At 41.3% G+C, this 27760-nt stretch overlaps 1 protein-coding gene across 3 annotated transcripts in view; it reads left to right on the forward strand.

The window, feature by feature from the left end:
* The window catches only part of SPG11 (SPG11 vesicle trafficking associated, spatacsin), a 101915-nt gene that overhangs the window by 62546 nt on the left and 11609 nt on the right, over positions 1-27760 (forward strand). For all 3 annotated transcript variants that reach the window (XM_047766478.1, XM_047766480.1, XM_047766479.1), the window contains exons 28-31: positions 14698-14860; positions 17401-17615; positions 18827-19580; positions 27354-27493. In XM_047766478.1, coding sequence (XP_047622434.1) covers positions 14698-14860; positions 17401-17615; positions 18827-19580; positions 27354-27493 — 1272 coding nt within the window. The remainder of the gene's footprint in view (positions 1-14697; positions 14861-17400; positions 17616-18826; positions 19581-27353; positions 27494-27760) is intronic.

The raw sequence follows: 27760 nt of genomic DNA on the forward strand, positions 1-27760 counted from the left end.
GCTAATCACTATCTGAGACTTCAGCAAGCACTTTTTGCAATTGTAACATCAAAGATCACTGATCACAGATCACCATAACAACTATAATAACAATGAAAAAGTTTGAAATACTGTGAGAATTACTGAAATGTAACGAAGAATAAGCAAATGCTCTTGGGAAAATTGTGTAGATAGACTTGCTTGGTGTGGGGTTGTGACAAATCTTCAATTTATAAAAAACACAATATCTGCAAAGCACAGTAAATGAAGTATGTCTGTATTAAAGTCACCAACTATTATTATAGAACTGTCTATTTCTCCCTTCAGTTCCATCATTTTTTTTTTTTTTAATTCTTTTAGGGCCACACCCTCAGCATATGGAAGTTCCCAGTCTAGGGTTGAATTGGAGCTATAGATACTGGTCTACACCACAGCCACAGCAGCTTGGAGTCCAAGCCACATCTGTGACCTATACCCCAGCTCATGGCAATGTTGGATTCTTAACCCACCCATCAAGGCCAGGGATCAAACCCGCATCCTCATGGATACTAGGTCAGCTTCGTTACCACTGAGCCATGATGGGTACTCCCATCAGTTTTTGCTTCATGTGTTTTGATAGTCTGTTATTAGGTGTGTAAATATTTTTGTTTGTTTGTTTTTGCTGTACTGAACCTTTTAATAATATATAGTGTCCTTTGTCTTTTATAACCTTTTTTGATTTAAAGTCTATTTTGTCTGATATTTGTATAGCCACCTTTGCTCTCTTTTGGTTGCTATTTGCACAGAATACCTTTTTCCATCTTTTCACTTTCAGTATGTTTCTGTCTTTGTATCTCGTGAATCTCTATAACTGGACTATGTGTTTTTATCCATTCTGCCAACCTCTATATTTTAATTAGAGAGTTTAATCCATTTAAATTTGAAGTAATTACTGATAAGGAACTTCTGTTATTGTGCTATTTGTTTTCTATCTGCTTTATAGCATTTTTGTCTCTCATTTTCTGCATTACTGTTTTCTTTTGTGTTGATTTTTTTTTGTGATGAGATTTTTATTTATTTTTTTAAATTCCTTTCTCATTTCAGTTTGTGCCTATTCTGTAACTGTTTTCTTTGTGGTTACCATGGGGATTACACTTGACGTTCTAAAGTTTATAATACTGTAATTTGAGTTTATACCAGCTTAACTTCAATAACATACAAAAACTTTACAGCACTGTCCCCACCCCATTTGATTGATGATGTCACAAAACTGCATATTTATATATCATGTGCCCCAGATTTGAACTAATAATTCTTTTCGAGGCATTAGTCTCTTAAATTATGAAGACAACAAGATTTGGAGTTACAGGTCAAAGTTAAAATAATACTAGCTTTTACACTAATAGTTGTTCTTTTTCCTTTAAATGTATTGGTTTCTTAAACCACATAGAAAACAAAAAAATGTTGCTACAGTACTACTAATTTTTATGTTTTCCTGCATTATGTGTCGATTAAGCTTTTATATTTGCCCCTGTTGCATATTTATTAAGCTCTTTATTTCTCCATATCACTTTGAGTTACTATCTAGTGTCATTTTATTTTACCTTGCAGTACTCCCTTGAGCATTTTTTGCAGGAAAGATATGGTAGCCTCAGACTCCCTCAACTATTGTTTACCTGGGAAGATCTTAATTTCTCCAACACATTTTTGTTTTTGGCTGCCCCATGGCACATGGAGTTCCCAGGCCAGGGATCAGATCCGAGCCACAGTTGTGACCTACACCACAGCTGTGGCAACACTGGATCCTTTAACCTACTGTGCCAGGCTAGGGATCAAATACCTGTGCCCTGGTGCTGCAGAGATGCAGCCAATCCCACTGTGCCACAGCAGGAACTCCCTCCATCACTTTTGAAGGATATTTTTGCCAGATATAGGATTCCTAGTTGACAGTTTTTTTCTTTGAGCACTTTGAATATATGGGCCCACTGCCTTCCGGCTTCCAAAGTTTCTGATGAGAAATCTGGTGATAATCTCATTGAGGATTGGTTGTTTGTATGGGATCAGTTGCTTCTTTCTCATTGTTTTTCAGATTTTTCTTTTTGTCTTGGAAAGTTGATTATAATGTATCTCATTTCAGGTCTTTGAGTTCATCTTACTTGGAGTTTGTCAAGCTTCTTGGATGTTTATATTCATGTCTTTCATCAATTTTAGGATATTTTCAGCATTATTTCTTCAAATAGTCTCTTTACTCCTTTGTCCTTCTGGGACTCTTATGTTGCCTATGTTGGTCCACTTTATGATGTCCCATAGATCTCCTAAAGAAATCTGTTTGACAGAAATTCCCTTGTGGGACAGTAGGTTAAGAATCTGTCTGGTGTTGCCACAGCTATGGTACAGGTTACAACTGCAGTGTGGGTTCAGTCCCCAGCCCAAGAATTTTCACATGCTGTGGGTGCAGCCAAAAAAAAAAAAAAAAGAAAAGAAATCTGTTTGATTTTCTTAGTCTTTTTCTTTTTCAGACTTAATAGTTTCCATTGTCCTTTCTTTAAGTTCACTGTTTTTTTTTCCTTCTGCCTTTTCTAGTTTTTTTCTGCTTTCTTTGAATCTTTCTAGTGAATTTTTCATTTCAGTTATTAAACTTTTTAGCTCCAGAATTTGTTTTCTGTCTCTTTATTGGTATTTTCATTTGCTCACACATTATTTTCCTAACTCTCTGTATATCTTCTGTGGTTCTTTGAGCATCTTTAGTTTATTTAATTTTTTATTTTTTGGCCACTCCATTGCACATGGAGTTCCTGGACCAGGGATCAGATCTGAGCCACAGTTGTGACCTACACTGCAGCTACAGCAATGCCGGATCCTTTAACCCACTGCACTGGGCCAGGGATCAAACCTCTATCCTGGTACTACGGAGACAGTGCCAATCTTGTTGTACCACAGTAGCAACTCCTAAGCATCTTTTAAATTAAAGTCTTTGTTTGGTGTATCTGCCCTTAGGTCTTTTTTAGGACACTTTCTATTAATTTTTTTTCTCTCTTTGGATGGACCATATTTCCTGTTTCTTTGTATGTCTTGTGATTTTCTGTTGAATGCTAAAAGTTTGAATCTAATAATGTAGTAAATCTGGAAATCAGATTTACCCCTTCCCACAGTTTGCTATTTTTTGTTATTATTTTTGTTTTTCTGATTGTTGTAGGCTATACCAAGGGTAAGCCTGAGGTGTAAACTCAAGGTCTTCTCAGGCCTTTTCTGAGCCTTTTCCTGGGCATGCAGAGTCACTTTATAAAATTTTTTTTTTCTTTTTAGGGCCACACCTGTAGCATATGGAAGTTCCCAGGTGAGGGGTCAAATCAGAGCTACAGCTGCTGGCCTGTGCCACAGCCACAGCAACAAGGGATCTGACCCATGTCTGTGACCTACTCCACAGCTCATGGCAATGCCAGCTCCTTAACCCACTGAGAGAGGCCAGGGATCGCACCTGCATCCTCATTGATTCTAATTGGGTTCATTAACTGCTGAGCCATGAAGGGAAATCCACTTTATAATTTTCCTTGTATATGCAGTTGTTTTTTAATATCCTATTATTCAATGTCTGACTCCTGAAAGGGGAAAAAGCAAAAAATGAAAAGGGGAAGAAAAGGGCAGAAGCCTTTTAAATTCCCTGGAAGTCACATCAGCTGAGGGGGGAAAAGCTTACAGCAATAGTGGAGGTGAAATAATAATGTCTCTCTGCCTCTTAATTTGCACTGTGGTCAGAAGCAGCAGACAGAGATATTTGAAGGACCCAGGGTCCTTTTTGCTACCCCCAGCAATTTGAGTGCAAGCTCCTCTAAGAACATGTGCAAGCTTCCTGCCAGGTAGCTAGGAGTGAGAAATGGATAGCAGCTACTGTGCTAAGGACAGAGATTGACCGAAATTATCCACAATTTACCTTCCAAGTCGTTTTCTGGAAGTTGCAAGCCTTCTACAGATTCCAGAGTTTCCAAATAGTTACATGTTGGAAATGGACAGATCGTGCCAGGTAATTGTTGTCTAGGTAGGGAGACAGAATCCTGGTGTTTTTGACTCTGCTGTTCCTTCCCTCATACACATATACTTTTTTTTAAGGTATTTATTTATTTATTTATTTAGCCTTTATGGGTCCATATGCGGCACATGGAAGTTCCCAGGTGAGGGGATAGATCGGAGCTACAGCTGCTGGCCTATTCCACAGCCACAGCAATGAGGGATCTGAGCCGAATCTGCGACCTACACCACAGCTCACTGCAATGCTGGATCCTTAACCCACTAAGCGAGGCCAGGGATCAAACCCACATCCTCATGGATACTGGTCGGTTCCATTATTGCTAAACCACGACGGGAACTCCAGAATTTTTTTTTTTTTTTTTTGTCTTTTTTGCTATTTCTTGGGCCGCTCCCGCGGCATATGGAGGTTCCCAGGCTAGGGGTCCAACCGGAGCTGTAGCCACCAGCCTACGCCAGAGCCACAGCAACGCAGGATCCGAGCCGCGTCTGCAACCTACACCACAGCTCACGGCAACGCCGGATCCTTAACCCACTGAGCAAGGGCAGGGACCGAACCCGCAGCCTCATGGTTCCTAGTCGGATTCGTTAACCACTGCGCCACGACGGGAACTCCCAGAATTTATTTTTTAGAGTAGTTTTCGTTCACAACAAAATTGAAAGTAAGTTACAGAGATTTCCCATGTACCACCTTTCCCTACACTTGCATAGCCTTAGTCATTAGTCACCAGAATGATCCATTTGTTACCATGGATGAACTTATATTGACACATGATAATCACCCAAAGTCCATAGTTTACTTTAGGGTTCACTCTTGGTGTACATTCTTTGGAAGTATATTTGGACAAATGTATAATGACATATACCCATTTTTACAATATCATACAGAATATTTTCACTGTCCTAAAAACCCTCTGTGCTCTGCTTATTCATCCCTCCCTGTCCCTACCCCTTGGTAACCACTGATCTCTTACTGTCCTCCATAGTTTTGCCTTTTCCCGAACGCAGTAAATTGTAATTATACACAATGTAGACTTAAGACTTGCTCCTTTGTTAGAAACGGTGAGGGGAAAAGGAGGCAGAGAGGCAGAGACAGGAGCAGTGAGATCTCAAGCAGCTTTCTCAACCAACGGAGTGGCAAGGTACACCAATCAGAGAGAATTCCAGCTTCCTGCAGCTTAGGGACCAGCTAGCTACATAGGGAAAGGGGTAGTTTCTATTTTTAGCACAGGTTTGTGATGGAGTAAGAAATAGGGAAGATACAAGTTATGCTGTTAGAATTTAACAGTTTCTCCAGCTATTTTTGTCTTGCAGCTTTGTGTTTCATTTTGTATAGTTACCACCTAACACCTTCCACTTAGTAATATACATTTAAGTTCTTATGCGTCTTTTTCATGGCTTTAAAGCTCATTTATTTTTCTCTCTCTCTCTCTTTTTTTTTTTGTCTTTTGTCTTTTTAGGGCCACACTGGTGGCATATAGAGGTTCCCAGGCTAAGGGTTGAATCGGAGCTGTAGCTGCCGGCCTACACCACAGCCACAACAATGTGGGATCCAGGCTGCATCTGTGACCTACATAGCTCATGGCAACGCTGGATCCTTAACCCACCGGGCAGGGCCAGGGATCAAACCCGTGTCCTCATGGGTACTAGCCAGGTTCGTTAACCACTGAGCCACAACAGGAACTCCAAAGCTCATTTCTTTTTAGTGGTGAATAATACTACATTGTCTGGATATACCTCAGTATGTATATCCATTCACGAACTGAAGGTCATCTTGGTTGCTTCCAAGTTTTGGCAGTTATGACTAAACGTAAACATCCATGTGGAGGTTTTTGTGTGGATGTACGTTTTCAGCTCATTTGGGTAAATACAAGGAGTACTGGATCATATGATGAGAGTATGTTTTGAAGAAGCCACCAAACTGTCTTCCAAAATGGCTATAGTGTTTTACATTCCCACCAGTGATGAATGAGAGATCCTTATGGCTCCATATCCTTGTTAACTTTTGATATTGTCAAAGTTCCAGATTTTGGCCATTCTAATAGGTATATTGTGATATGTCATTGTTGTTTTAATTTGCATTTCGCTGATGACATGGTGTGGATCTTCTTCTAATATGCTTAAGGGCCATCTGTATATGTTCGTTCTTTGGTGAGGTGTCTATTAAGGTCTTTGGCCTATTTTTTTTTTTAATAGGGTTGTTTGATTACTTCTTTTTTTAAAATATTACTTATAAGTTTATTACATTTTTGTAAAGTAGAAACAAATAAAATATTTTAAGGAATACATATAGTTGTAATAAACTTAAAAAAGAAAATCATAGTTGTCTTGGGTGGGGCAGGTAGGGAATATGAATGGTGGTCAAAATTATTATTTTTTTTAATATTTTTTTTATTTTCCCACTGTACAGCAAGGGGATCAAGTTATCCTTACATGTATACATTATAATTACATTTTTTCCCCCACCCTTTGTTCTGTTGCAACATGAGTATCTAGACAAAGTTCTCAATGCTATTCAGCAGGATCTCCTTGTAAATCTATTCTAAGGTGTGTCTGATAAGCCCAAGCTCCCGATCCCTCCCACTCCCTCCCCCTCCCATCAGGCCGCCACAAGTCTCTTCTCCAAGTCCATGATTTTCTTTTCTGAGGAGATGTTCATTTGTGCTGGATATTAGATTCCAGTTATAAGTGATATCATATGGTATTTGTCTTTGTCTTTCTGGCTCATTTCACTCAGTATGAGATTCTCTAGTTCCATCCATGTTGCTGCAAATGGCATTATGTCATTCTTTTTTATGGCTGAGTAGTATTCCATTGTGTATATATACCACATCTTCCGAATCCAATCATCTGTCGATGGACATTTGGGTTGTTTCCATGTCCTGGCTATTGTGAATAGTGCTGCAATGAACATGCGGGTGCACGTGTCTCTTTTAAGTAGAGTTTTGTCCGGATAGATGCCCAAGAGTGGGATTGCGGGGTCATATGGAAGTTCTATGTATAGATTTCTAAGGTATCTCCAAACTGTTCTCCATAGTGGCTGTACCAGTTTACATTCCCACCAACAGTGCAGGAGGGTTCCCTTTTCTCCACAGCCCCTCCAGCACTTGTTATTAGTGGACTTATTAATGATGGCCATTCTGACTGGTGTGAGGTGGTATCTCATGGTAGTTTTGATTTGCATTTCTCTTATAATCAGTGATGTTGAACATTTTTTCATGTGTTTGTTGGCCATCTGTATATCTTCTTTGGAGAAATGTCTATTCAGGTCTTTTGCCCATTTTTCCATTGATTGATTGGCTTTTTTGCTGTTGGGTTGTATAAGTTGTTTATATATTCTAGAGATTAAGCCCTTGTCGGTTGCATCATTTGAAACTATTTTCTCCCATTCTGTAAGTTGTCTTTTTGTTTTCTTTTTGGTTTCCTTTGCTGTGCAAAAGCTTTTCAGTTTGATGAGGTCCCATGGGTTTATTTTTGCTCTAATTTCGATTGCTTTGGGAGACTGACCTGAGAAAATATTCATGATGTTGATGTCAGAGAGTGTTTTGCCTATGTTTTCTTCTAGGAGTTTGATGGTGTCCTGTCGTCTATTTAAGTCTTTCAGCCATTTTGAGTTTATTTTTGTGCATGGTGTGAGAGTGTGTTCTAGTTTCATTGCTTTGCATGCAGCTGTCCAGGTTTCCCAGCAATGCTTGCTGAATAGACTTTCTTTTTCCCATTTTATGTTCTTGCCTCCCTTGTCAAAGATTAATTGACCATAGGTGTCAGGGTTTATTTCCGGATTCTCTATTCTGTTCCATTGGTCTGTCTGTCTGTTTTGATCCCAGTACCACACTGTTTTGATGACTGTGGCTTTGTAGTATTTCTTGAAGTCTGGGAGAGTTATGCCTCCTGCTTGGTTTTTGTTTCTCAGGATTGCTTTGGTGATTCTGGGTCTTTTGTTGTTCCATATAAATGTTTGGATTGTTTGTTCTAGTTCTGTGAAAAATGTCCTGGGTAATTTGATAGGGATTGCATTGAATCTGTAGATTGCTTTGGGTAGTATGGCCATTTTTACAATATTGATTTTCCCAATCCAGGAACATGGAATATCTTTCCATTTCTTTCCATCTTCTTTGATTTCTTTGATTAAAGTTTTATAGTTCTCGGCATATAGGTCCTTTACCTCCTTGGTCAGGTGTATTCCGAGGTATTTGATTTTGTGAGGTGCAATTTTAAAAGGTATCGTATTTTTGTATTCCTTTTCTAATGTTTCATTGCTGGTATACAGAAATGCAACTGACTTCTGAATGTTAATCTTATATCCTGCTACTTTGCTGATAGTATCATGTCATCTGCATACAGTGACAGTTTTATCTCTTCTCTTCCTATATGGATGCCTTTTATTTCTTTTGTTTGCCTAATTGCTGTGGCTAGGACTTCCAAAACTATGTTGAAGAGCAGTGGTGAGAGTGGGCATCCCTGTCTTGTTCCAGATTTGAGTGAGAAGGCTTTCAGTTTTTCCCCATTGAGTATTATATTTGCTGTGGGTTTATCATAAATGGCTTTGATTATATTCAGGAATGTTCCCTCTATACCCACTTTGGCGAGGGTCTTGATCATGAATGGATGTTGGACTTTGTCAAATGCTTTTTCTGCGTCTATTGAGATGATCATATGATTTTTGACTTTTTTTTTGTTAATGTGGTGTATGATGCTGATTGATTTGCGTATGTTGAACCATCTTTGTGAACCTGGGATGAACCCAACCAGGTCATGGTGTATAATTTTTTTGGTATGTTGTTGGATTTAGTTGGCTAAGATTTTGTTGAGAATTTTTGCATCTATATTCATCAATGATATTGGGCGATAGTTTTCTTTTTTGGTGGTATCTCTGCCTGGTTTTGGAATGAGGGTGATGGTGGCATCATAGAATGTCTTTGGGAGTATTCCTTCTTCTTCAACCTTTTGAAAGGGTTTAAGGAGGATGGGTACCAATTCCTCTTTATATGTTTGATAGAATTCACCTGTGAAGCCATCTGGTCCTGGACTTTTATTTGTAGGGAGTGATTTTATGACCTCTTCAATTTCGTTTCTAGTGATTGGTCTGTTCAGTTGGTCTGTTTCTACTTGATTCAGTTTTGGCAGGCTGTAAGATTCTAGAAAATTGTCCATTTCTTCCAGATTGTCAGACTTGTTGCCGTATAGTTGTTCATAGTATTCTCTTATGGTTTTTTGTATTTCTGCTGTATCCATTGTGATTTCTCCTTTTTCATTTATAATTTTGGTTATTTGGGTTCTTTCTCTCCTCTTTTTAGTGAGTCTGGCCAGGGGTTTGTCAATTTTGTTCACCTTTTCAAAGAACCAGCTCTTGGTTTTATTTATTTTCTCTATTGTTTTTTGAGTCTCTATTTTATTGATTTCTTCTTTGAGCTTTATAATTTCCTTCCTTCTGCTGACTTTAGGACTTTTTTGTTCTTCTTTTTCTAATTCATTTAGGTGGAGGGTTAAGTTGTCAATTTGGGATCTTTCTTCTTTTTTGAGAAAGGCCTGTATTGCTATAAATTTCCCTCTGAGCACTGCTTTTGCAGCATCCCATAGATTTTGAGCGGTTGTGTCTTCATTATGATTTGTTTCAAGGTAGTTTTTAATTTCCTTCTTGATTTCCTCATTGACCCATTGGTTTTTTAGTAGCATGTTGTTTAGTCTCCATGCAGTAGGTTTTTTCTCTTTCCTTTTCCCATGGTTGATTTCTAATTTCATGGCATTGTGGTCAGAGAAGATACTTGAGATAATTTCTATGCTCCTAAATTTATTGAGGTTAGCTTTGTGTCCCAATATGTGGTTCATTCTTGAGAATGTTCCATGAGCATTTGAGAAGAATGTGTATTCTGCTTTTTTCGGATGTAGTGTCCTGAAGATATCAGTTAAGTCTAACTTTTCTGTTGTTTCCTTTAGGATCTCTGTTGCTTTATTGGTTTTCTGTCTAGAGGATCTGTCCATTGATGTGAGGGGGGTATTAAGGTCTCCTACTATGATTGTATTCTCATCAATATCTCCCTTTATGTCTGTTAATATTTGTTGTATGTATCTGGGTGCTCCTATATTTGGGGCATATATGTTGACCATAGTAACATCCTCTCCTTGGATGGATCCCTTAATCATTAAGTAGTGTCCTTCTTTGTCTTTCTTTATGTCTTTTGTTTTAAAGTCTATTTTTTTGTCTGATATGAGTGTTGCGACTCCTGCTTTTCTGTCATGTCTATTGGCATGAAATATTTTCCCCCACCCTTTCACTTTCAATCTATATGTATCCTTTATCCTAAGGTGAGTTTCTTGTAGGCAGCATATTGAAGGTTTTTGCCTTTTTATCCACTCAGCCACTCTGTGTCTTTTGATTGGGGCATTCAGTCCATTGACATTTAAGGTGATAATTGATAGATGATTATTTATTGCCATTTGAACCTCGTGTTCCAGTTGATTCTATGGTTCTCCATTCTTCCTGTTATTATCTGCTTGAGTGTATTTTTTTTTCATTTTTTGCAAATGCAATATTTGCTTTTGGCTTGTGGTTGCCCTGTTTTTTAAGTATGCTAACCCCTTCCCATAATTGTGTGTTTTAGCCTGATGGTCCTGTAAGTTCAAACCCTTCATTACTATATTAAAATTAAGAAGAGAAACATACAAACAAACAAACAAAAGGGGTTATTTACTTCCTAACATCCTTTGCCCACATTTTATGGTTTTGATGACTCTTTTTTATTTTTTTCTTTTTAATTTTATTTTGTTTGAAGCATGTTCATGATTAAATCTGTATGCTGGCTTATTTGAGTGACAGCTCTCTGATTGCGGTTTCCTCAGTCCTAGTTCTTCCTCTTCTTTTTTTTTTTTCTTTTCTTTTCTTTTTTCTTCCCTTTCCGTCCTTTCTTTTTGGTTTAGAGAAGCCCTTTCAATATTTCCTTTAACCTGGGTTTTGTGTTGCTGTATTCTTTAAGTTTTTGTTTGTTGGAAAAAATTTTTATTTCCCCTTCTATTTTAAATGATTTTCTTGCTGGATAGAGTATTCTAGGTTGCATATTTTTTCCTTTTAGCACTTTAAATATCTCTTGCCATTCCCTCCTGGCCTGTAGTGTTTCTGTAGAGAAATCAGCTGACATTCTTATGGGGGTTCCCTTGTAGGTAACATTCTGTTTTTCTCTTGCTGCCTTTAGGATCCTCTCTTTATCACTAACTTTTGCCATTTTTATTATGATGTGTCTTTCTGTGGGTCTATTTGGGTTCAGTTTGTTTGGGGCCCTCTGTGCTTCTTGTATCTTGAACCCAGTATCCTTTATATTTGGGAAGTTTCCAGTGATAATTTCTTCAAATATATTTTCCATCCCCTTATCTTTTTCTACTCCTTCTGGAATTCCTATTATGCGTAGATTGGCCTGCTTTATATTATCCCATAGGTCTCTTATATTGCTTTCCAGTTTTTTGATTTGGTTTTCTGTCTGTTGACCGGATTGAGTGATTTCCATTATTCTATCTTCCATATCACTGATTCGTTCTTCTGCATTACTCATTCTGGTTTTTACTGCCCCTAGTTCAGTTTGCATCTCTGCAAACGAATGTTCTAGTTTTTCTTGGCTCCTCCTTATATTTTCTAGTTCCTTTCTGAGGGTATCTGCATTACTGTTCATATCTTCTCTTAATTCCTTCAGTATTTTCACTATTTCTCTTTTGAACTCCAGGTCTGTCTGACTGCAGAGATCTGTTTCATTGTTGACTGTTTTAGGTGAGTTCTCCTGTTGGTTTGACTGGGGGTGGTTTCTCAGCTTCTTCATCTTGCTTGTTGTTTTCTTTCTCCTGAGGGAGTTGTACTCTCCGTTATTGGGCAGTGTTTGCTTTGTCACTGCCGTGGACTATTTCCTGAGGGCTGGCGTTGTTGGTCAATCTTTTTTGAGGCAGTGTGGCTTTTCTGGAGTGTTGATGGGGCTAACAGTGTTTCTTTGAAGCAAAGGAGGGCTTCCTGAGGGCAGACAGGACTGGGAGGTCCACACCACGATGGTAGCAGATTTCACTTGGTCATGCAGAGCTTGCTCTGGTGTTTTTAGGCTGTGGGGTTCTTGCAGGGGGTTGGCGGTGTTGGGCAGCTGTTCCTCAGGAGTGCAGCACCCCCTGGGGGCTGGAGCAGCTATCTGGGTCACTGAGAACCTAAGAGGCTCTTCCCTAGGGCAGCCCAACTCAGAAGGACAGCCTGAGAATGTAGGCGGATCTTTTCACAGTCTGGCCAAGCTTGTTGCAGCTTTTCTGGGCTGCAGGGGCTCTTCCAGAGGGCTGGTGGTGCTGAGCAGCTATTCCGTGGGAGTGGGGCACCCCCTGGGGGCTTGGGCAGGTAGCAGGGCCACTGGAAACCCAAGAGGCTCCTCCCCAGGGCAGCCCGACTCAGAAAGACTGTCTGAGATCTTTTCCCGACTTGGCCAGGCTTGTTGCAGCTTTTCTGGGCTGCAGGGGGTCCTGCCTGGAGCTGGCATTCCTATGCAGCTGATCCACTAGGGCACCCCCTGGGGGCTTGGGCAGGTAGCAGGGCCGTTGGAGATCCAAGAGGCTCCTCCCTGGGGCAGCCTGACTCAGAAAAACCGTCTGAGATCTTTTCCTGACTCAGCCAGGCTTGTTGCAGCTTTTCTGGGCTGCAGGCCTTTTCTCGGGGGCTGGTGGTGTTTGGTGCTGCTCTGCGGAAGTGTAGCCCCTCCAAAGGGCAAGCAGGCCTGTGCAGGGACAGCCCCTGTGGTGGTAGGCTTCAGGCAATTGTTGAGGCCAGCCCTCCTGGATGGCAGGCAGCCCCAGGTTCGGTGAGAGCGTAGGGGGTGGTGGGGGTGGGGGGAGGGGATGCACTGGGAAGCACAGCTTTCTGCTAGCTAGCGGACCTGTAAGCTTGCTGTGGCGTGGGGGGTATTCTATGGGGACCCACCCCTTCTTCTCTCCCCTCCCCAGCATGGGCGCAGACCAGGCTCTTCTCCCAGGTTCCCTCTGATGCGGCTTTCCACTTCCCCGCCCCTAGAGTATTGCTCCCTTCCTCTGTGACAGCTTTGTTTTCTAGTCTCCCAGGCAGTCTCTGCCCCGTCAAATGGTTTCTAGACCTCCCAAGCAGTTTCCGCTCCACCCCGCCCCCCCAGCCCGTTCTCAGGGTCTAACCTCTAGAGCCGAGGTCTCGGTACCCAGCCCCCATCCAGGCGTCCCCCGTCCCTTTCCCGGGGACTAACCTCTGGAGCCGAGGATTTGGTACCCAGGCGTCTCAATTTTTGGTGACTGTGCCCGGAGTTCAGATGATCCGTTGGGTTCTTGATCGGCTTTTCAGTACTCCAACTTACTGCTACACTCTTCTCTGCATCTGGAGATTCCTCCGGTTTGTTTGATCTTTCCCCCGGTAGGTGACTTTCCAGGGTGCGGGATCCCTTTCTCCTCCGCAGTTCCCTTTCGGGAGCGCCTGTCCCGCTCGGATTCACCTTCTCTCACTCTCCTCTTTTCTCCCGTTCTGCCCAGTAATGTCACGAACTTCTTGCCGTTATTGGAGTTTAGGTTCCTCTGCCAGCGATTGGTTGCTGTTCTGTGCGAGTCATTTATTCTGTAGATGTGCTTTTTTTGTTGTGTTTGTGGGAGAGGGCGAGCGTGTCCCCCTACTCCTCCGCCATCTTGTCCTCTCTTCCCCGAATCTGATTTCTTATTGTTTAATTTTAAGAGTTCTTTGTATATTTTGGATAATAGTCTTTTATCAGATACGTCTTTTGCAAGTATTTTCTCCCAGTCTGTGGCTCGTCTTCTCATTCTCTTGACATTGTCTTTTGTACTGCAAAAGGTTTTAAATTTTAATGAAGTCCAGCTTATCAGTTATTTCTTTCATGGAGTCTTTCTTTGCTGTTTTATCTAAAAAGGCATCACTGGAGTTCCAACTGTGGCTCAATGGGTTAAGAACCCTGCTAGTATCCATGAGGATGCAGGTTTGATCCCTGGCCCCTCTCACTAGGTAAAAGGCATCACCATACCCAAGGGCATCTTATTACTATCCAGGGCTCTTGACCTCCTTAATCAATAGAAATTGATGGGCAGCCAGACAGGAAAATTCAGGCAAGGCTTTATTTGGGCCCCTGCTGCAGCGGGGGGAAGCAAAAACAAGCAACAGGTTACCTTGCTTGCTCACTCCCCAAGGCGGGGGTGAACTAGTTCCTTATATGGGGCCAGGGCAGGGGCGGGTATAGAAATCAGGCCAGAGGGTGGCTTAGGTGGTATGCCCACCCCTTTGGTGATGTTGTTTGCAGGGGCATGTGTTGTACCCTACTTTTGCTCTTGAATCTTAGGAAGTGGCAGTTGGAGTTTTAAGGATTTTGTTCATTCCACAGCAACTCACAGGGCTACTGTTTTAGCAGTCATTAGCTTGGGGGTATTTGCATTGCTTCATTCCATAGTTAGCATTCAGTATTTGGGTTTCTTTCCCATTTATGACTTTTACATATATGACTCTCTACACCTGACATCCCTTGAGGAGAGAAACTACAAAGCTGCCAAGGAGGGATTATTTTTGCTACTCCTCTGATCTGTACTACCAATTCCTGCTGTTTGGAAAGGACCTGAATAAGACTTTGTAATGGGAGATGCCTTTGATGGTATCCTGGTATTCTTAGACATTCCCAAGTTGGGAGGTTTTGATTTGCTATTCCTATGAAATCACTTTCTCTGGCCCTTTCTTTTTTTCCATAGCTTGAAACAGCAACTCCAAGGGTCCATGCTATCATCCCTGCCCCTTGGCTGAAGGAGCATGTCTGTTTTCTTTTGAAGCTTATGCTGCAGCAGTGTAGGACCCAGTATGAGCTGGGAAAGCTTTTGCAGCTGTTTGTTGGAATACAGCATCTCTTCTCTGATGGTAAGATAATCCTTACAGTTACGTTGCTGTTAGGAGGTTAACTTACTTAATCTTGAATGTATTTTAGAAGGGAATTCAGAAAATTAAAATCCATATGATATAAAACATTGCCTTTATAGCCCAGAATGGGGTGTAAAGAAGAGGTTTAACTTGTCATGGTTAAAGCACTTAAAACATATCACAAATAATGCAATAGAATATAACACAAATAATACAGCTATCTACTCATTCTGGCAAATAGCCAGATTTCCCCCTACTGGCCTCTGACCACCCTGTCACTATCATTCTTTATTTCTGACAAGTAACCCTAACATGTCATTGTTACACAAGGTCACACACTTGTTTCAGGAATGCTTAATTTATTTTGAAAGTTTCAAGAGACCAACTGTTTGCCTGTTTTTAGCAGATTCCTCCAGACATTGGCAGTCACTAGTCTTGTTGCTGATTGAGTGAAATTAATATTGCTTTGCCTTCTTTTCTGCTAGTTTGATAATTTTAAGTTTTTGTTGAGTGATAATAGCGTTCTTACACTAGATGCTGGCATTTTTCACTATTTAGGGTTATTTTATCACATTTTAAATCACAGATGTTCAGCTTGAGAGCTCACATTTGCACAGGACAGTGATGGAATGCATGGGCTCTGTGCCAATGTTGTAGGCTGTGGGGCTGATGACTAGAAAGAAAGGGTAAATGTGTCCAAAAGGTAGTGTATATAAGTGTATATAAGCTGATACTTATCAGTTACTCTATAGACCAAACAGTAGATCCTTTTATGTATTAACTTTAATTTTTTTCAGAAATGAATTTCCTGTTTTCTTGCCAGAGTTATGCTAACCTTAAAAAAATTACAGGGATTGTCTACATTGTTAACTGTTACTTTAATTTATTCATATAAATATGGTTTTTATAGAATATTTGAATGTGTATACCATGTATAATACTTAGGGAAAAGAAATATATATATTTTTTAATCCATGTTTTATATGATGCCAGCAAAGAAACCCAGCATGCCTACACTGCTGGCTGTTGTGCAGGGTGTCTCACTGTCACAGGAACTCCAGCAGGCAGCATTGGGTGCAGGCTCCTTTGGAATGTCGTTCATGCCCCTCCTTTGTGGTAGAGCACACATAGGCTCTATTTGGAATAGAAGAAACCCAGCCAAACAATTTGTTGGCAGAGAATTCCTAATGTTATTGAGGATAAGGATTTTTAGGGCAGACAAAAATATTATACAATTTTACTTATATGGGGAATCTAAAGAATGAATGAACAGGAGTTCCCCTTGTGGCGCAGCGGAAACAAACCCAACTAGTATCCATGGGGACGTGGGTTTGATTCCTGGCCTCGCTCAGTGGGTCAAGGATCCAGCGTTGCCATGAGCTGTGGTGTAGGTCGCAGATGCTGCTGGGATCCCACGTTGCTATAGCTATGGCTGTGGGCTGGCAGCTGCAGCTCCAATTCAACCCCAAACCTGGGAACTTCTACATGCTGTGGGTGCAGCCCTGAAAAGCAAAAAAAAAAAAAAAAAAAAAAAAAAGAAAAAAGAAAAATGAATGAACAAACATAACAAAACAGAAATTGACTCATAGATACCAAGAACAAACTTGTGGTTGCCAGAGGGGAGGAAGGCGGAGAGGGTGGGCAAAATAAGTGAAGGGATTAAGAGGTACAAATTTTCAGTTATAAAATAAATAAGTCATGGGGATGTGATGTACAGTATAGGGAAGTGTAATAACTTTGTATAGTGGCAGATAGTAATTAGACTTATGATCATTTTATAATGTATAAAAATTTAGAATCACTACAACATATTTAGAATCACTAAACTAATATAATAACTAACGTTATAATACCATTAGTATTAAATAAAACAAATAATAAGTATTATTATTAGTAAGCCACTTATACGCAATTAAAAGTCATTTGACTTAAAATTATACTCAATTAAAAAAAGAGAATTTCCTAGGGACATCAGGAAATGCTTAGCCGGGTCTCCCTGGGTTAAGTTAGATGCCTGGAGGATTAAGTGGTGCTCCATTCTGAAGACAGTGTATCGCATTACATACACTGTCAGTTTGGCTATTGACCAGCTGCAGTTTTAGCTGTCCTACTAATTCTGTTTCTTGATCCACATGATGCATGATGCCTGAATTGAATGAATGAGTGAACAATCATAAAAACAAATTTGTCCAAGGTAGGAGAAAAATCTAGAAAAAGATGGAATTAACCTGAATGAATGGCCAAATCTTCCCAAGGTTAACTGAGTTGCTAATACATAGTAGGCCCCCAGTGTCTGCCCTGAATATAAAGCTAGATGTGTAGGTGGAGTCTGTGTGCTAATCTCTAATAGTTCTTACTATGTAGGAGCTGCATTTTTCTTCCTCTGCCAGCCAACAAGAACAAAAAGCAGGTTTTCGTTTTCCCTGTAATTACATTATTATGTTAAACATACATACTCTCCCCTCATATTTAGTTACCCTTGAAATGCCATGGCAGTATTTTACAGTTTAAGTGTTTATATCTGCTTCTCTTTGCCACAGGTCCAGATGTGAAGAAGCTATGTGTCCTTAGCCAAATTTTGAAGGATACATCCATAACCATTAATCATATAATTATTACCAACTACAGCCTAGAAAATTTTCAACATGAATGTAAGTCTATTTTGGAAAAGCTAGAGACAGATGGACAGTTTGCCTTGGCCAGGAGGGTAGCAGAATTAGCTGAACTACCAGTGGACAACTTGGTTATTGAAGAGGTATTATTATATTAGTCTTTTAAGTTATATATATATATATATATTTTTTTTTCTTTTTAGGGTCACACCTATGGGATATGGAGGTTCACAGTCTGGGGTCAAATTGGAGCTGCAGCCGCCGGTCTATGCCACAGCCACAGCAGTGTGGGAGCCAAGGTGCATCTGGGATCTATACCACAGCCCATGGCAACACCAGACCCACTGTGCAAGGTCAGAGACAGGGGTCAAACCTGTGTCCTCATGGACACTAGTCAGTATTGTTAATGCTGAGCCACGACAGGAACTCCAAAATTTTAGCATTTTGAAGCAGCATAAAACAGAGAATCCAGTGAGATATGTAATTTATCGGAGATGATGCTTTTTCACTTTTGACATACACATTATTTTCAGAAATGGATGAGCCTAGAATACCCATTTTTGAAGAATGGTTGTTTTAAATATAAGTTTAGCTTATAGGACGTGCTATAACTATTTTACACTGAATAGAAATAAATACAAGGTGGCTTCAGGAGTTTCCATGTTGGCTCAGTGGATTAAGGATCTGGCATTGTCACTGCTGTGGTGCAGGTTTGATTCCTGGTCTTGGAACTTCCACATCCTAAGGCCAAGATACGTGTGTGTGTGTGTGTGTGTGTGTGTGTGTGTGTGTGTGTGTGTGTGTATGTATGGAACATATATTTATATATATATGTTGGCTTCCTCTTTTTTTTTTTTTTGTCTTTTTGCCATTTTCTAGGGCCACTTCCCATGGCACATGGAGGTTCGCAGGCTAGGGGTCTAATCGGAGCTGCAGCCACCAGCCTACACCACAGCCACAGCAACGCGGGATCCGAGCTGTGTCTGCAACCTACACCAGAGCTCGTGGCAACGCCGGATCCTTAACCCACTGAGCAAGGCCAGGGATTGAACCTGCAACCTCATGGTTCCTAGTCGGATTCTTTAACCACTGCGCCACGATGGGAACTCCAATGTTGGCTTCCTCAATTAGATAAATTTACAAGTCTTTTTCATACCTTAACTTTCCAGAAAAAAAATCTGTAGCCATCCTTCATGTTCCTGAATTGATTTGGGTTTTAACGTGTATGGTATATTTAGGGAGCATTAGCATTTATGATATTTTTTATCCACATTTATCTTTACTTATAATTTAATGTATATGATACTTCTTTATCCCCAGGAGAAGCTAAAAATTGCTTTGTTAAATTTCACAGATAACGCAGGAAATGCGGGCCTTAAAACACATTGACCAGTCGTCTCTGAAACAAGCAAGAATTGACTTCTGGAAAAAATGTCATGAGAATTTTAAGAAAAATTGCATTTCAAGCAAAGCAGCATCTTCCTTTTTCTCAGCCCAGGCTTTTAAGGCATGTGAATGCCCAGCTGAGAAGGGATGGAGCAACACTGAGGAGCGCCATCTGCTGCTAACACTAGCAGGGCACTGGCTTTCCCAGGAGGACCCGGTGCCTCTGGAAGAGCTGGAGGAGCTAGAGAAGCAAATCTGGCTCTGCCGTATCACCCAGCACACTCTCAGAGGAAATCAGGAGGAAATAGAGCCCAGATGTTCTCAACACATCTCAACTCGTGGTGAACTTTCCTTTGATAGTTTAGCCAGTGAGTTTTCATTCTCTAAGTTGCCTGCTCTGAACACATCAAAGTACTTAAAACTTAATGGCCTTCCTTCCAAAGACAACTGTGAGAATAGACTGGATTGGAAGGAGCAGGCGTCCCTAAACTTTTTGATTGGGCACCTATTGGATGATGGCTGTGTGCATGAAGCAAGTAGAATATGCCGGTATTTTCATTTCTATAACCAAGATGTTGCCTTGGCATTGCACTGCAGAGCACTGGCTTCAGGGGAAGCTAGTGTGGACGACATGCACCCAGAGATGGGTGCTCTCCTACGAAGTGCTGAGCTGCTTGAGGAAGAAGAAGAAACTGGCATTCCTCTAAGGAAAGTCCAAAGCAGTAAGTGAAGGAGATGAAATTGCCCTGAGGCCTATGAGGTGCTTTTGGCATTCTCTCCTGAAAGAAAGAGTCCCTTTGAGCACACTAGTTAAACTAAGTTAAGAGTAATCCACAAATTAGGTAATTAACTAGTCAATGAAATAGAAACACCTATGTCTTTTAACTGGCTTAGTAGCAAATTTAGTGGGAATCTTTCTGACTTGTAGCTAGTTCACTGAAATTTATTGTATATAATCATGTTTCCAATTGTACATGACCATATATAGAAATACGGTTGATTTCTTTATGTTAAACTTGAATCCTGTGACCTTGCGAAACTCACTTATCCTAGGAGTTTTCTTATAGATTCCTTGGGATTTCTATAGAGACAATTAATCTATGAATAGAGGCAATTCTATTTACCTCCTTTCCAATCTATTTGCCTTATTTTCTTGCTTTATTCCTCTAGCAAGAATTTCCAGTATGATGCTGGATAGGAGTGGTGAGTGGACATCCTTGCCTTGTTACTGATTTTAGGGAAGAAGCATTCAGTCTTTCATCATTATAATGGTAGCTGTAGGTTTTTTGAAGATATCCTTTGTCACGTTGAGGAAGTTCCCTTCTGTTCTTCATTTGCTGAGAGTTTTTATCTTGAATCAGTGTTTAATTTTGTGGTGTTTTTGCTGCATCCATTGATAAGATTGTGGGTTTTTTTTTTTTTCTTTCTTTCTTTAGATTAGTAATACAGTACATTGGAATTCCAGTTGTGGCTCAGCAGGCAAAGAATCGACTAGTATCTGTGAGGATGCAGATTCTATTTCTGGCCTCGATTAGTGGGTTAAGGCTCTGGTGTTGCTGCAAGCTGCATAGGTGGCAGATGCAGCTCAGATCTGATGTTGCTTGTGGCTGTAGTGTAGGCTGGCAGCTGTAGCTCTGATTTGACCCCTGGCCTGGGAACTCCATATGCTGCAGGTGTCAGCCTAAAAAGAAAAAAGAAAAAAAGTGATACAGTAGATTACAGTAATTTATTTTTTTCTTATTGAACCAGCTTTTGCATTCCCAAGATAAACCTCACTTTGTTATAGTGCATTATACTTTTTGATATATTTGCTATTTTTTGATAGTTTTTACATTTATGTTCATGAAGAATATCGATCTGAGAGTTCCCATTGTGACCCAGGGGAAAGGAATCAGACAAGTATCCATGAGGATCCTGGTTCCATTCCTGGCATTGCCGTGAACTGTGGTGTAGGTCACAGACTCGGCTTGGATCCTGCATTGCTATGGCTGTGGTACAGGCCGGCAGCCATAGCTCCTATTTGACCCCTAGCCTGGGAATTTCGATATACTGAGGGTACAGCCCTAAAAAGAAAAAAAAAAATTGCTCTGTACATCTTCTTTTCTTTCTTTTGTTCTTTTTTCTTTTTTGTACTATCTTTGTTTTTTTTAATCAGGGTAATGCTAGTTTCATGAGTTGGAGAGTACACCCTATTCTGTTTTCTGGAGAATATTATGTGGAATTGGTGTTATTTCTTCTTTAAATGACCAGTAAAATTTACAAGTAAAATCATCTGAACCATTTTTAACTACATATTTAATTTATTTAATAGTTATACAACTAATCAGGTTATCTTTTTCATCTTGGCTGAGTTTTGGTAGTTTGTGGGGTTTTTTTTTTTGTTGTTTTGTTTTGTTTTGTCTTTTTAGGGCTGCATCTACAGCATATGGAGGTTCCCAGGCTAGGGGTCCAGTCAGAGCTGTAGCCGGTGGCCTATGACACAGCCACACCAGTTCCAAACCGGGTCTTCGACCTACACCACAGCTCACAGCAGTCCTTAACCCACTGGGCAAGGCCAGGGACTGAACCTGCATCCTCATGGTTACTAGTCAGATTGGTTACCATTGAGCCACAGTGGGAACTCTGTAGCTTGTGGTTTTGGAAGAAATCTTTTTTTCCTGCCTTTGGGTTACTTGAACGTTTTTTTAATTCTTCTATTTTAATTTGTGATTTAGACTGTGTATATCTTTGCATGGTTTTTTTGATTGCTCTAGAGATTATATTATACATTCTTAACTTTTCACAGTCTACTTAAAATAATATTTTCCTACCTCAACTGAAGGTTTTACCACCTACCACCATGTAGGTCACTTTACTTTTCTTCCTTTATGTACTAGTTGCTTTACTATATTACATATACATACATTGAAAAATCTCATCAAACAATGCTGGTTTTTTTTTAGCTTTCAACTGAAAAATATAGTTTAAAAAACTCAGGAGTAATTTATTATATTTACTTAGATATTTATAATTTTTATTGCTCTTCCTTTATTTCTTATGTTCTAGGTTTTCTCCTTAGAGTTGCTGGTTTGAAACAGATTCTCTTAGTTTTACTTCATCAGTTTTTCTTCATCTGAGAACATCTCTATTGCGCTTTCACTCCTGAAGGCTGATTTTTGCTGGATATAGAGCATTTATTATTTTCTTGTAGCGCTTAAAAATATTCTGCCACTTTCTTTTGACCTCCATGGTATTTGATGAATAATCTGCAGTTATTTGAATCATTCTTCCCCAGTAGATAAAGGATTTTTCTCTTGTTGCTTTTAAGACTTTTTTTTCAGTCTTCAGTCTTCAGCAGTTTGATGATAGCATCACTGGGCATGTGTTTTTGAGGATTTATCCTACCTGAGGTTCACTGAGTTTCTTAAACATTGGTTTATGTGTTTCACCAAATTTAGGTAGTTTTCAGACATTATTCTTTTCAAATATTTGATTCCCTCTGGGACTCCAGTGACATGAGTCTTAGAACTTTTTTTATTCTCACAAGCCCTTGAGGCTTTGTTCGTCTTTCTCTGTTGTTCAGATTGGATAATTTCTATTCATCTTTTTTCAATTTCACTGACCTCCTCTGGTATTTCCACTCTATTAGTTTTTTAATTCATTTATTTCTGTGATTTTGAAATTTCAGTTCTAAAATTTCCATTTTCTTCTTATTTATGCCTTTTTTGGGGGGAAGATGAAGGAGAAAAAGATAACTTTTATTGCTTTGCCAGGCAGAGGAGGCCACAGCAGGCTAATGCCTTAAAGATTGTGCCCACTTCTTTATACCTTCTACTTCTTTGCTGAGACTTTGTATTTTTCTCTTTGTCTTAAGAGTGTTCATAATTGCTTGTTAGAACATTTGTAATAGATGCTTTAAAGTCTTTTTTTGGTAATTTCAACATTTATGTCATTTTAGTCCTGGGTATCGTCTGTTGTCTTATATGAGTTGAGATTTTCTTATATGAGCATTGTTGTATGCTGAGTAATTTGGGGTTATATATTGGACATTTTGAAGAGTGTGTTATGAGATGTTGAGTCTTGTTTAAATCCTATGAAGAATGTTGATATGTTTTTAGCAGGCAGTTGACCTGGTTAGGTTCAGTCTACAACTTCCAACCCACTTTCTGTGGGCTGTGGTTCTAACATCAGTTCAGTGTTCAAATTCTTTGTGGTGCTGTTCGCATCCATCCTGTGCGGATCCCATGTTGCTGTGGCCGTGGTGTAGGCCAGTGGCTGCAGCTCTGATTCGACCGCTAGCCTGGGAGCCTCCATATGTGGTGTGAGCAGCCTAAGAAATGGCAAAAAGACAAAAAAAAAAAGAAAAAAAGAAACAGTGTTATATAAACATTCTTTTCTACTTTTTTTTCCTAACAGAAATCTTGCATCAAATTTAAAAAGTTTTATTTTAGGCTGAGAGCTTTTTTTTTTTCCCCTTCCTTTTTTGGCTGCCCCAAGGCCTATGAAGTTCCTGGGTCAGGGACTGAATCTGAGCTGGAGTTGCTACCTACACTACAGCTGTGGCAGCACTGGATCTTTGACCCAGTGTGCCAGACCAGGGATCAAACCTGCATCCTTGTTGCTACAGAGACACTGCCATCCCTTAGAAACTCCAGGGATAAGGGATTTTTTTTTTTTTTAATCAAGAACATATTTGAATTTCACTTTGCCTTTCAGATATCTAGATGATCCTTGAATTTTTTTTTTTTTTGCTTTGCTTTTTTAGGGCCGCACCTGAAGTATATGGAATTTCCCAAGCTAGGGGTTGAACTAGAGCCGCAGCAGCCAGCCTACACCACAGCCAGAGCAATTTGGGATCTGAGCCACATCTGTGACCTATGCCACAGCTCACCGCAACACCAGATCCTTAACCCACTGAGTGAGGCCATGGATCAAATCCACATCCTCATGAATATTAGTCAGATTCGTTTCCCGCTGTGAACTCTGATCCTTGATTTTTGTGATTTGCATTTTATTTATTTATTTATTTCTCTCTCTCTCTCTCTTTTTTTTTTCTTCAATTTAGAGAAGTCCCTTTCAGTATTTCTTTTAGAATGGGTTTAGTATTGCTGTACTCTTTTAGCTTTTGTTTGTTGGAGAAATTCTTTATTTCCCCTTCTATTTCCAATGATATTCTTGCTGGATAGAGTATTCTAGGTTGCAAATATTTTCCTTTCAGCACTGTAAATATATCTTGCCACTCCCTTCTGGCCTGTAGTGTTTCTGTAGAGAAACACTTATTGGGGTTCCCATATAATTAGTGCTTTGCTTTTCTCTTGCTGCCTTTAGAATCCTCTCTTTAACTTTTGCCATTTTTATTATAATACGTCCTGGTGTGGGCCTGTTTGGGTTCAGCTTTTTTGGGGCCTTTTGTGCTTCCTGTATCTTGATATAAGTATGCTTTAGATTTGGAAAGTTTTCAGCCATAATTTCTTCAAATATATTTTCAATCCCCTTTTCTTCTTCTTTTCCTTCTGGAATTCCTATTATGCATAGATTGGCCTGCTTTAATATTATCCCATAGGTCTCTTATATTGCTTTCATGTTTTTTTAATTTGGTTTTCTGTCTGCTGTCCTGATTGGGTGATTTCCATTATTCTATCTTCCACATCACTAATTCATTCCTCTGCATTATTCATTCTGCTCATTATTGCCTTTAGCTCAGTTTGTATCTCTGCAAATGAATTTTCTAGTTTTTCTTGGCTCCTCCTTATATTTTCTAGTTCCACTCTAAAGGAATCTGCATTACTGTTCATATCCTCTCTTAATTCCTTTAGTATTTTCAATACCTCCCTTTTGAACTCAGTGTATGTCAGACTGCAGAGGTCTGTTTCCTTGTTTGCTGCTTCATGTGAATCATGTTCCTTTAACTGGGAATGGTTTCTGAGCTTCTTCATCTTGCTTATATTTTTCTTTTTCTGTGAATTTATGGAAGCCAAACTGTAGTCTTGGAGGACTACTTCTATGCAAAAGCACGTCTTTGTATTTTGTGGGGGGTTATTATTTATTTTGGGGGTGGGAGTTTGAATACTTGCTGTTTCTTTCTTCAGTGTGAGCAGGCTGTTGTTCCCAGGATGCTCAGTGTGTTTTCAGGGAGAAGGAGGTGATGGGTAGGGCCAACAGTCAGTGCCTGATTGTTGGGCTCTCAACAGCAGCAAGGACCTGCAGGAAGGTGGCACAGGCTACTCCTAGTTGCAGGGCCCTGGGAAGTGGTAATAAGCTCTAGGCAGATCTTCAAGGTGACCAGAGCATTGGCAGTAGCAGCAGCAGGGTGCGTGAGTCCCCAGGGGAGTGAGAGCAACAACAGCTTGTGTTAGATTGCAGTGCCCTCCTCTAAGGTGATTGGAACCATAGGTGGTGCCTGTTCGGGGACCCCTTGTGGGAGCGGGCCATGACCTTCTCTAGAGTCAGTGATAACTGTGGTGGTTGCCCCCCGCCCCCCCACCTGTAGACCATGCATGAAGCAACCCGTCTCACTCAGCCCACATAGGAGGTGTTGTACAGCTTGCTCTTAGTTGCAGGATCCTGGGAAGTGACAAGAGATCAGGTGTGTGGGTACTGCCTGGAATGTTTGGCAGTGGCAGCAGCAGGGCGGGTGTGTTCCCAGAGATGCGAGAGCACCGACAGGTGGTGTTCAGCCACAATGCCCTCCTCTATGGTGCCGTTGAGGTGAATGGGGCTGCAGGTGATTTTTGTTCAAGTGTCCGCAGTGGTGGTGGGCCATGCCCACCTCTGGAATCAGGGATATCTGCAGCAGTTTGCCCCCGCTGACTACAGACCACGCAAAAGGCACCCTGTCCCACTTAGCCCACGAAGGAGGTGCTGCACCAGCTGCTCCTAGTTGTAGGGTCTTGGGAAGGGACAGTGACCAAGTGTCTGGGTGCCACCCAGAGCATTTGCCAGTGGCAGCTGCAGGGCGGGTGTGTTCCTAGGGGAGTGAGAGCAACAGCATATGGTGCTTGGTTGCAGTGCCCTTTTTCTTTTTTGCCAACCCCTGAGGTGAATGGGGTCGAAGGTGGAGCCCACTCACAGGCCCCCAGTGGTGACAAGCCACACCTCCCCTGGCCTTTGAGACGACTGCCAGGGTCTGCTCCTGCCACCTGTAGATTGTGTAAGAGGCACCACTTTGCACGTAGCCCCCTGATACCCTTAGCCCACGCAAGAGGTGCCTGGCCACTGGTAGCCTGCACAACAAGTGCCCAATCTGCCCTAAACGAGCAAGAGGCTTCTCACCACCCTTGGCCTGCACCAGAGCTGCTCTGCCCTCTGAGAGCCTGCAGGCATGAGCACGCTCTGGTGCAGGCAGTTTCCTGTGGCCGTCCGCCCCTCCTCTCTCCTCCCCAACAATGGTGCCTTGCCTGTCCTGTGGGTTTGGACCTTCTCCTGGGTTCCCTCTGCCCTGGCGTTCCCCTCCTCAGCCTGTGGCGAATCACTCCCCCACCCGTGGCGCACTGCTCCTTAGCCCCTCATGCCATCCCCACACAGCCAGCCCCAATTCTGTCCCTGGGACTGACCTCCAGAGCCTGAGTCTCAGCGCCCAGCCCCTGCCTGAGCGTCTCAGGCTGTGCTGTCCAAGCCGATGTTTCAGATGATCTGTGTGGCTCTCTGCTTTGCTGTTCTCAGTCCAGCTGCTGCACTTTTCTCAGCGACTTTGAGGTCCCGCCAACTCAGGTGATCTTTCCGTCAGTTAGGTGGCTTTTCAGGAGGTGGGTTCCTTTTCTCCTTCACAGCTCTCTCTCAGGATTGCTAGTTCTGTCCTGATTCTTTTTCTCTCTCTCTCTTTTTTTCTTTTGTCCTACCTAGTTATCTCAAGAGTTTCTTGCCCTTTTTGGAGGTTTAAGTTCTTCTGCCAGCACTCAGTTGAGATTCTCTGCGAGTCGTTTTACATGTAGATATGTTTTTTTGATGTGTTTGTGGGAGAAGGTGAGCAGGACCTCTTCATCCTCTGCCGTCTTGCTGCTTCGCCTCCCCTGACTTGCATTTTAGAATATGCAAAGAGCGCTAAGTGTGTGGAAGATTGAGTTGGGGAGAGGAGAGGCTGGCAGCAAGAGACAGAAACAGTGCCTCAGATGCAGGGTGATAAAGGCTGGAACTAAGGCAGTGATTGGAAAGATGTTTTGGAGATAGAGTCAGATAGATCCGCGACATTTGATCTAAGGGGAAATTGGGAGGGAGTATGTGTAGAGGAGAATCTAGCAGTCATCTTTGGTGATGGTCTCTAGAGTGTTCATTAGGTAGCTTTGAGTCTTTTGAAGCCTGTGAGGCCTTTGAAGTATCCCGGTCTGGGATTTCCTGGAAGAAGATACCAGAAAAGGTTTAAGGGAGGTGTGAGCCTTGTGAGAAGTGGTCTCAGAGCCAGGGGGATGTAACAGGTGCAGTGAAGGAAGCTGTGAGCAGAGAAGTACAGTCATAGGGTACTGGAAAGAGGCCTGAACTTACCAGCTTAAAGCCCTCCTCAAACCTGTATTTGTTCCCAGCTTCAAGTTTGGATAGTCAGTCATTTGTGATGCTGCCCCCCAGTGATGAAGTGGTGACTAATCTGGAAACTCTGACAAGCAAATGCCTCCATGGGAAGAATTATTGCCGGCAGGTCCTGTGTCTGTATGAACTTGCCAAGGTATGTGCCAAAAGGGTGGGGTCTCCACAGGAGGCTCCTTCTGAGGGGGAGGGAAGTGGGAAGTTAGAGGTAGATTTTGGACATCACCCTTCAGATTATAATCATGACCTGGGAGCAGAGGTCCCTGTAAATCCATCCCTGGAGAGCAGTGGGGAGTACGTCAGGCCAAGGGCTGGGGCAATTTGAGTGCTGGCTGCAGCTCACCTAACCAGAAGCTAGGGCAGGACTTCTCACTTCTCTCAGCCCCTGGTTCTTGATCTATAGATG

The sequence above is a fragment of the Phacochoerus africanus genome, chromosome 2 (assembly GCF_016906955.1).
Source record: "Phacochoerus africanus isolate WHEZ1 chromosome 2, ROS_Pafr_v1, whole genome shotgun sequence".
Lineage (NCBI taxonomy): Eukaryota > Metazoa > Chordata > Mammalia > Artiodactyla > Suidae > Phacochoerus > Phacochoerus africanus.